Here is an 11,082-nt window from a genome sequence, read left to right as displayed (position 1 = left end):
CTATTTTATTAAAAACATCAGTTTGCAAAAAAAATTATAAATAGCAGTATTCAACAATGATGATATATTTTGTTGTAATACTAATATGTAAATTATAAGAATTCTTTCAAATTATGTAGTAAACACAATTAATAAAAATAAAATAAATGATCAATATAATTATTTGTTGTAATACTAAATCCGCTGCCGGCAAAAACTCATTGTGAAAACTCAATCCAAACTCAATGTGTCAATCCAATTCTTTTTTTTTTTAACTTTGGGATCAAATTTAATGTAAAGAGCGGTCATTTTGTTACGGAATTGTTGCAGCTTATTTTTGAATACTTTGGATTAATCATTGTTGTATCTATGTAGTCATTCTTATTTGTTCTATCTCACAGTCATATTCCCAATATGAATGAATCAATTCCAATAATGCATATAAAGCTCTCAACATAATTATATCCATTATAAAAGATATATAATCATTAATGAATTACATATATTATCAACAATACACACAATTTTCTTACATTACAAAGCACCTACAATTCTTAGTGCGTTGCTGGGTACTTTTATATATATAGATTAATAACCGGGAATTAAAGCAATGGGACATCAAAGCACAAGACAAAAAAACAAAAAAAAAAAAAAAACGTGATGCGATACAGCTGCACTTATCATTGAAAACTATTCACGTCCAATCCAAACACTTGATTTTGCAGCACATCATTGTTACATTCAACAATAATACAATAATAAATTCACAACACAACACTGATACACAATAATCATAGTAATAATAATAATAATAATTAATAATAACAATACAACAATAGCAGCAGCAGCAGCAGCAGCTCCAATAACTCAGTAGTTATCATCCATCTTAAGAGTCTTTTCTGTTTCCATCGTCCACTGCTAATAATAGGCGGAAGCTTCTCAACACTCTCGAACCAGATTAGCATCTGCAAAACCTCCTCCTCTACCATCCTTTCCTGCCTGCGCATACATCACCTAAATTTATTACACACACACACACAAAAACCACACTTCTTGATAACACTTAAAAAACAAATATCAATTTGGTCGGAGGGAGGGGAGCAAAAGATGTTGCAATAGGCATCTTCCATTCCATGCATTATTATCCACAGTATATGTTGAAGCACAAGCATCATTCGAATCCTAATGCTGCTACTCTCTTCAAACTGCAACTATACCCACATGGCCAACCATGTCTTAAAACAATCATGAACGAGAAAAATGCATATGGGGACCTACAATATGAATTATATGGTATAAGAATGTAAAAATGAAAACATCATCAGGAAATAAAGCTTTATATAAGCAATCATGCGGGTAATCCCATGTGAAGTTGTCATTTTAATTTTAGTCCCCTTAGAGACAATTTTTAAAATTTTGGTCCCACATTGTTATGTTGAATCCAATTTGCAGTCATTTCAGTCCCATCAGACTTGTACATGTTTGAACTAATAAGCATGGGGCATGCCGACCAAAGTTCGTATACCATCATATATAGCAATATTTATCTTACATATCTTTTAAGTTTCAATGGAATAAAAAAGGGTAAAACACATTAGACACTAATATTTTAAATTTTATTACATAATTCATTCTCATTTTAGGAAAAGAATGTGTATAAATTTTATTACACTAGTTCACCTAAGACAAATTAAGCAACAAATTCTAAATAAGGTATTTAACCGAGCTGAGTTAAAACAAAGCTACTAAATGTAAGTTATCCAATACGAAAACGTTATTGCTCCACACAATTGGTATAAGGGGGATTCATGCATCAAATCTCCATTATGCTGTATTTGTACACATAAAAATATCATGGGACTCAAAAATTTTTATTCAACTTAAGAACCTAAGAAATCATGGGTTTGGAGGATCTAAAATCTACAAAATAAAGGATTCTGAACGATAAAATGAGGAATGCACACAAATAAATTTTCTCACATGTCACAATCTCTGGCTCTCGGCCCAATCATTATACTTTCCTCTTCAACCTACTGGAGGATGTCGATGGACCATTGACTGTGATCTAGAGATGCATTTTTCTTCTTAAATTTAGCATTAAAAGTATAATGTAGTCTAAAATGACCAGCATGCTACTATGTTTCATGGATGCATGTCCAGAGGTCAGTAAAATTTGACAAACTGGAGCTGCTGCATCTCCAAAATAATGACATGTCAGGCCACCAAACTTCAACAAGATATATACATTCTAAGGTAAGTTCCATTCGGCCTCCCGCGGTTTGGTGAAAAATCAGTATTTCTCTATTTAATTAAAAAATTGCTTGAGATACATTTGTGATTTGAACTATACACAGAATCCCCACCCATTGAAATTTAACAGAGGATATATTTCACGACTACAACTAAGATTGCATATTTTGATAGTTTATTTTAAGTTGCAGCCAAGACCTATCCCTTTACCTCCAAAAATTTCAAAAGTAAACTGTCAAAAAAAGAAAAATTGGTTGCAGTCAAGTAGGGTTCCATATAGAGTTTTATAGAGGCGAAAATTACTCCATTCCTCTTACTTAAATTGTCCACTTTAGGTTAGGCACGAAGTTTTTACGTATCGACTAATTAGTAAGTAATTAAAAAATATATTAGTAAAATTAATTATGATTTAATAAAAATAATTATAGATTAAAATTAAAATGAATAAATAGTTTTATTATAATAAAAAATTTATAAATTATGAATTTTAAAATGTGATTAAAGTATATAATTATATTAAAAAAGAAAGGACAAATTATGAGTGAAGGAAAGAAATAGAAAGAGTGTCAAATTAACTGAGACGGAGGAGTATGATGTTTTACTAAACCACTAGGGCCTAATGCAATTTAGCACTACATTCTATTAAATATTATATGCATCTTAAAGTTTCCTTAACATAATAAAGGACATGAACCAAAACTAGATAAAATAGCTATAGTTGAAAATGAGGAAGGTAGAGGTACCTGTAGCATTTACATATAAAATATCTAAAGAGCCCCGGGAGCATCTCTCATGCTTATGTTCAAGCTGTTCCGCATTGTTCGCCTTCCAACGCCACCATTGCCTTTAGTCATCATGGCAACAAACTCCCCATAATCAATTCTTCCATCCTAGAAAGAAGTCAATGGAAGGTTAGCCAAATGATTTTTCTATTTTAGAAAAAATTAATGGCTAAGATATCAACAGAATGAGCTTAAATTCAGAAGATAAACTAGTAGGTCAACAGCAGAACTTCCATAGTATATTCAACAACTTGATAGATCATTCATGTGTTGCCAACAACTGCATTAGTACCTTTTCATTTTTTTTTATTTATTTATTCATTTATTATTATTATTATTATTATTATTATTATTATTATTATTATTATTATTGCAACCAATATGCTAGAAATATCTGCTCATGTCATAAGACTATGGGCAGCATTTTATATCATATACATACTGTAAAAGTGAAAAGAGTAAGCATTATGAAATGCCTTGAAGATGGTTGCTTTTTGTATGATGGTAAGCTACTTTTCTCTACCAGCTGGCATATGATTGAATCTCATTCAAAACCTCAAGTATGCCATAAATACTTTCAGAGCAGTGTTTTATAATTTTATTTTATTTTTTATATTTTTTTTCAGATCACTGAAAAGATGCACACCCATGCTTTAAAAAGACAGATTAATTGATGTTTTGCCACAACCAAGTAGCTGTGCTGCAACATTATGTTGCAGCATTCATATTCCACAACAATATTTTAACTGTGACAACTTAAACAGAAGGCATCATATGCAGAATGACTTATTAAGCAGTGGAAACTTAATAAGATGCAATAATATGAAGAATGACTTACATTATCTTGATCAACTTCTTTGATAATATCCTCAAGCAAAACATCTGTCATTCCATGTTCTACACAGGCTTGTTGAAGCTCATCAACGGTAATATAGCCACTGCCATCCTTGTCAAAATATTGAAATGCTGCCAAAAGATGTTCCTCACGTTCTAGTTTATTCAAGTGAATTGTTGCTGCTATAAATTCTCCATAGTCTATGGTCCCACTATTATCGACATCAGCCTGCAACCATGCCAACAATCAGCAGCAATAATAGCAGTGATTAACAGAGATCAAAACCCATAAACTACAAGAAGACATATCAGATGAATGGGAAAAAATTAGGGACGATAGGGGTAAAATTAAAGATAACAGTACAAAAGCTCATGAGGTTACAAGAAGCTGGATATCGCTAAATCAGTTATGTGGCCAATGAACTTGAGCAGCAAGATCTTAGGCATTAGGATTGACCAGACAAATTTGTTTCATCCTCATCTCTAATTATTATCACAGACCGAATATGATGTGATTAGTTTCAAAATTGGTGGTACAAACACACATTACTAATGATGAAACAATAAATTGAGGTTCCATCTTTTTAACTGCATATACCAATTCTAGACAAAATAACAAAACCGAAATGCTAAACAAAAGCAAACACCATGAACAAGTGGTTTAGAAAAATATGCCATACCGCATCCATAAGATCACGAATTTCTGTGTCCTTCAAGGTGGAACCATATTTTCTTAGACCAGCTTTGAGTTCATCAAATGTGATTGCTCCACTATTGTCAGTGTCCATGGTCTTAAACATCTCTCTCAATCCAGCAATCTCCTCTTCTGATAAGCTTTCAGCGATGACCTAAATTTAGCAAGCAATATCACATATACACAAGTCTCTGTAGAATAAGAACATTTGAATGTTCTGATGACCTATATGACCAAAAATTAATCGTCCGAAGCAAAATCTTGAAAATGTGCACAACTTAAGCTTAATTCATACCCTTAATGCCATTTTCTTCAACTTATTCATGGCAGAAAATTGTTTAAGACGAGAAAGTACAGCAGGATCCAGGGCTCTGTCAGGCGCAACACCATTTTCGCATATCCAAGGATTACCTACATGGTTTTGGGTTAAAAGATGAATACAGTCGCGGCATAAAATAATCAAACACATAAAAAGATATAATAGGCAGCATCATAAAAAGATTCTGACAGAATTTTTCAAGCTAACAAGTACCCCATTTTCATCTACACATTGATAAGCAGAGCAGCTTTCTTGGTATTGATAAGAGCATTAAAAATATTTTCATTTTCTTCTTTTTCTCTTTAGAGAAAACATGATCCAGATTTAAATAATGCAGACATTACTATATCATCAAGAGATATTTAAGATATATCAACAGTGCAAAATCCCATGATAAAAGCAGTCACTGTAAATGGTAGGAAGCAGAACACACTTAATACTTCATGAGCAGTCAATCGCTTGGAAGGCTGCATGCACAGCATCTTCCGAATAAGGTCCTTAGCACTTTCAGATATCAGCGGCCATGGGTCAGAATCAAAGTCAATGTGTCCTTTCAGAACAGCATCAAATATGCCTTGCTGAGTTTCTGAGCAGAGGGGAAATCATCAGTGTGAGGAGCTGGAAAAGAATCCACACACTTGCACAGAAAATGAACATACCAGCCCAAAATGGTGGGACACCACTTAGCAGTATGTAGAGTATCACCCCTGCTGTCCACACATCTGCTTCTGGGCCATAATGCTTCAAAAGAACCTCTGGTGCAACATAATATGGGCTTCCAACCACATCTGTGAAAATCTGACCTGATAAAGAAAATCATGTACCAATTTAAACGAAAACCTATAGCATGTTACGGGGTACTCTTAATGTTGACACTGTTGATATTACTAAGGATAAAGCCATAAATTATTTAAATTTAAATGTACCTGGCTTGAAGAAAACAGAGAGTCCAAAATCAATAGCTTTAAGTGAAAAATCATCATCCTTGTTTACTAACAAGAAATTTTCTGGTTTAAGATCTCTATGCATAACACCTAGCGAATGGCAAGCCTCAACTACTCCGACAATGATCTTAGTCAGCTCGGCTGCTTTACGCTCGCTGTAGTGTCCCCTCTGTATAATCCGATCGAACAATTCACCGCCAGAACAAAGCTCCATCACAATGTGAACATACAAGGAATCCTCATAAGCACCTTTAATGGTGACTATATTCTTGTGACCAGCCAAGTGATGCATTATCTGAATCTCTCTCCTAACATCCTCAACATCCTCTTTCGAAATTAGCTTCCTCTTTGATATAGACTTACAAGCATATTCATTTCCAGTGGACAATTCAGTGCACAGGTAAGTAGTGCCAAACTGGCCCTGTCCTAATTTACGACCAAGAGTGTAAAGCTCTCGAATGTTTGCAGTCTTGTGGCCCAAGACAAAGTTTGCTTGGTTAGTTGAGCCACGGTTCATGATGCTGTCTTTCTTGGGGCTGATTAAGGGCGGCAACTGTGAATCCTTCTTATGATCTGGCTGAGTGTCAGTCGAGAATTCTTGAGCAGCAAGCTGTTCGGGGTTCAAACTGGTGGGAGAGTAAAAGTCAGTAGAGTTAGAGCCGGCAGCTGAAGAAGTTTTGTGCTTGGAGTTGGACTTGTCTTCGGGCTCGTTGAAGCCCTGGAATGCTTTGCCTCTGAATGATCCACGGCATGTATTGCCCATGAAACAACTTCAATCCCCCCTTCTTTCAACTCTCACCACAAATTATCTAAAGCACTTTCCGCATCCAATTATTCTTCACATCAATACAGACGATTCTGAAATTAATTACGAAAATGGAAAGAATATTTATACCGTTAGTTCCAAACTGGCATGATGAGAGAAAGTTGCCTTTGCTAGAGTTAACATAAATAAATAACATGCGAATGATGAACAATTTCGTTCAAATCCCAGTTCTGCGAGCCCTCCATGCCACCGAAGAGCATAAGGGAAAACAAGCTCAGATAATTAGGGAAAAGCTGACAGAGAAAGGCAAAAGTACATAGTAATAACCACAGAGAAAACAGAGGCAGCTACAAAATTCATAATCAGATCAGATCCAGATCAAAGAGCAGGAATTGCAACCATAAATATAAAAAAGAAACATCACAATACATCATCAAGTAAAGGCACTCTCAACAATATCGAGAAACAAAATTCGGCAAAGAAGAAGAGGAACGAATACGTACGCATAACATGGCAGATGCACAAGGACAGAGACGGAATCGGAGAAATTTCGGAAGAGAGACTGGAAGAAACACAAACGGGATCTTGATATTGTTGCAAGACATTAGCAGGCAGAAAGAACACAGAAAGAGCAGAGGGAGAAGGAGACAAAGGAGAGGTCTTTTTAATGAATACTGGTATATGTGTTGGAGCTGTGCGTATGAAAATCCACGAATTAAAAATAATTATTTATATATTTATATTTATATTTATATTTATACGCGTGTTTATATTGTTTGTTTTTGTGGGTGCGTCCCTGGTTAGGTTGATTTGGGCTGGGTTGGGATCACGTTTGAGTTTCAGGGAGTAAAGCCAGCTGGCCTGGAGCTGGTCGGATGACGGAATGAGTCAGTCTCCACCACTGTATCACTGTCTCAGTCATTGTATGCTTACTTGCAATAAAAAATAATACTCCATAGGACAATAATTTTATAAATTTATTTTTTTTAAAAATAATAATTTTATTTTCATAAATATATTTATTATCGTAAAATTATTCATATTTTTTTATTATTATTACATAAATATCATTATATCTTTTACTCGTATTTTTTATCAACTATTAATACTAATATAATTATTTCTTCAAATAAAATTATAATTCTGAAATAGAGAGAAAAATATTTTTTTATTATTAATTAATATTTATTGAAATGTGTATGTTTTATGGATGTATATGTTTATATTTTTTGATCAATATATTTTTAAATACTCCTCCTGATTTATATTTTCTTAATACTCCCTCCGTCCCATGTATTATGGGCCTATTACCGTAGTAAATTGTGATTAGTAAGTAATTAAGAAATATATTAGTAAAAATAATTATCGTATAATAAAAATAATTGTGGATTAAGATTTAGATAACTAAATAGTTTAATTAAGATTAAAAAAATTATAAAATTTAAAATTTAAAATGAGATTAAAGTGTATAATTATATTTCCAAAAATGAATGGACAAATTATATGGAACAAACAAAAATAGAAAATAGGGACAAATTATGTGGGATGGAGGGAGTAACATTTAGTGGATGTGTACGTTTATATTTTCAAACTTATTTTCTTATCATTAATCAATATTTCAAAAAAAAACTCCTATTAATATTTATTTTTTATTTAAATTATTTATTATTCAAAACATTACCGTGCTACATTAAATTATATTCCCTCTCTCGTCTATTGTAATTAACATTAAAAATATTCTTATATTTTTGTATAATGTTTTTTACAAATGTCATTCTATTAATATTATAAGACACTAATTGAAGTATTTTTGTAATTTTTTCTTAATTTATATTATATTTTGATATAATAATTAATATTGATAACGAACATGCAAAAAAATAAATGAGACTCTTGGAGCCGAATGTTAGATTGATTAGATATTTTGGTACTGATATTTATATTAGTTTGATAATCTAGAGTAAATTCAGGTAGGATATCTGTAATTGTATTCGCACTTGAATATGTGACAACCGGGTTGAATAGTTCTTTCCCGAGGGTTAGATGATCAAATCCAATTGCTCCTCTTAGGTAATAATTGTTTAGAATTGGGTTTTTCTATATAAGAATGCGATTAGACAATATTTCTTATAAGCGCACCTAGGTTTGTTAGTTTAATTAGGGGTAGTTAACAGTCATACCTTAATTACTTACACTGTATGGAAAAAATGGTTGTCAGAGTTTGTGATAATTATAACCAATTTATTGATACTTTAATAAGAACTAACTTTATTGAATCAATGATAAAAGTCAAGTGTCATGCATCATACTTTGAGCCAGACATCCCCTCAATAGCTAATTCAGCTAATTCTCCGTTAATTTAATTGTTTTGTTATTTTATCTTCATTATATAAGAATACACAATCCCTGTGGAGACGATTCTTTCCCATGCATTACATTAAATTGTGATTACAGAATATGTAAATTATTTGATTGACCGTGCGACCGGTCATCAACTTTGGTGGAGAGCGTATAATTTTATTTATTTTATTTTTTATGGTGTGAGAATGTATAAGTGATTTCACAGTAATAAAAAAAAAATAATATCTCTCTCCTTAATTTAAGTATGAATTTATACTTGCCTTATTTATTATATAATCTAATTTACTAATTAACCCCTTCAAATGATCTTAACTGTTTATCTATAGAACACATCCTATGGCTATAATTAATTCAGGAATCATAAATTATAAATTCATGACCATATTGGAATCATATCCTCTCTAATCATACAAAATAAACACACCCTGAATATATTATATTTAAAAATACTTACACTTCATTTATACAACACATATTTGGATATATCTTTACTGTTGACCATAGTTCCAGACGCCCAAAGATACCAGCATCCTTCATACATTCCACTTAGTCATTAACAATATTAATAGTATATGTTTATATTATAAATATTATATAAATATAATAATATATACACTAATTATATTTTAATATATTTTAAGTTAATTTGTATTAGTTATAGATTAATAATTTTTATTTTTATTATATAAAAAAATATTTTCTATAAAATTATATGTACAATGATTAAGGTTTTTTTTTTTTCTATTTTTGTTCTTTGGTTTTATTTTAATCAGATTCTTTACAAATTTTTGTTTCCTAACGTTCGATTTATTGTGCAGTTTGTTATTCCGATCCATTCGGTCTATCATAGAAGATGATCAGTCGCAGACCAAATTCACTTTATAAGTTCATGTGCAACTCGCAGCTCAAATCTTGTGATTTGATTTTATGATATCTCAATTATTGTCGTTTTATTTCTAATGATTATAAAGCGAATTCGAGTGATATCAAGAAACGGAGATAAAGTTTCTGAGATCCATAACCGAAATGAGGGTGCCAACCAAATCATGTCTAAATTCGCTGCTATGATTAAGGCTATGCATAATGGGGTTGACAAAAACGCAAATGATCACTACAAAAAAAATTTCAAATTGCCACGGAATATAATTTATTGTAGAATTGCAACAGAATTTGCTAAACAAACAGGAGATGGTCGCAATTGTAGTATATTGTGAGAGAATGTGCAATAGAATATATATGTCATAGAAATTTAGGAATTATATAAAGAATATTGCATTCCGTTGCAAAATTGCGATGAAAATAGCAATATATTAATCGCGTTGCAAATTTTCCACAAATTATGGGACAAATATTATATTCCGTTGCAAAATTATGACGAAAATAGCAACAAATAAATCCATTGTAGAATTCCAAAAAATTTATAAAGAATCTTACATTCTGTTGCAAAATTGTGACAGAAATAACAACCTATTAAATCCGTCACAATTGTGCAAAAGAATATGTCACAAATTAATCTCTCACAGCCCCTTATAATTTAATATAGATTTGCCCAACGGTTTGAACCGCCATTATAGTTTGAAACTGTCGATTTTGATTTATCAAAATATCAAATCGAAATCGAATATTTTGAATCACAATTTCGATTTCGGTTTGACGATTTCAGTTAAAGTTTTGAAATCGACTATTTTGGTTAAGAACCACCGGTTCCAATTTAAAATATTAATCTATATTTATTCGTTTTTAATATTTTTATTTTTTCTAAATTTTCATTTTAGTAAAAAATAATATAATTTAAATACATATTATGAGTTATTTATTATATAAAAATTATATAAATAATAATTCTTGATTACATTATGATAATATAAAAATAATTAAACTAATAAATTTAATAAATAATTATATTTAATTTAAATTGGAAAGTAATTATGCAAATATTAATGTCTTATATAATAACTTAATTTAATTTGCACTAAATGTAATTTTATAATAAAAATTTACTATAAAATTTTAAATAAATCATTAATAAATATTTATTTTTATTAAAAATTTAATAACATATAATAAAAATTATTTTGCCCATAAATTAAACAAAATTACTGGAGCCACCTATGTGTTCACCGTAATTCTTCAACATAATCTGCACAAATTAA

The 11,082-nt window shown here is 31.1% G+C and overlaps 1 protein-coding gene across 1 annotated transcript; it reads right to left on the bottom strand.

The window, feature by feature from the left end:
• Nucleotides 1–640: 640 nt before the first annotated feature.
• Nucleotides 641–7,250, bottom strand: LOC127255896 (calcium-dependent protein kinase 26). Its single transcript, XM_051281663.1, has 9 exons — nucleotides 7,072–7,250; nucleotides 5,785–6,660; nucleotides 5,518–5,661; nucleotides 5,292–5,444; nucleotides 4,835–4,950; nucleotides 4,526–4,693; nucleotides 3,850–4,074; nucleotides 2,973–3,119; nucleotides 641–978 (listed from the first exon to the last, which is right to left on the bottom strand). The coding sequence occupies exons 2-8, from the start codon at nucleotides 6,563–6,565 to the stop codon at nucleotides 2,997–2,999; spliced, it is 1,710 nt and encodes a 569-aa protein (XP_051137620.1). The 5' UTR covers nucleotides 6,566–6,660; nucleotides 7,072–7,250; the 3' UTR covers nucleotides 641–978; nucleotides 2,973–2,996.
• Between the last annotated feature and the right edge of the window lie 3,832 nt (nucleotides 7,251–11,082).

The sequence above is a fragment of the Andrographis paniculata genome, unplaced genomic scaffold (genome assembly GCF_009805555.1).
Source record: "Andrographis paniculata isolate CXL003 unplaced genomic scaffold, ASM980555v1 Contig54END, whole genome shotgun sequence".
NCBI lineage: Eukaryota > Viridiplantae > Streptophyta > Magnoliopsida > Lamiales > Acanthaceae > Andrographis > Andrographis paniculata.
The sequence above is the reverse complement of the archived record's forward strand: the minus strand, read 5'-3'. Positions and strand labels throughout refer to the sequence as shown.

What these genes read in the sequence shown, in the direction of transcription:
- LOC127255896 (XM_051281663.1), bottom strand. Translation starts at nt 6,565, where the DNA reads ATGGGCAATACATGCCGTGGATCATTCAGAGGCAAAGCATTCCAGGGC. An exon ending in CTCTGTTTTCTTCAAGCCAG is followed by an intron (nt 5,662 to 5,784) that starts GTACATTTAAAT and finishes TTTCTTTATCAG; the next exon opens with GTCAGATTTTCACAGATGTG. An exon ending in TTCGTGATCTTATGGATGCG is followed by an intron (nt 4,075 to 4,525) that starts GTATGGCATATT and finishes GCATGGTTGCAG; the next exon opens with GCTGATGTCGATAATAGTGG.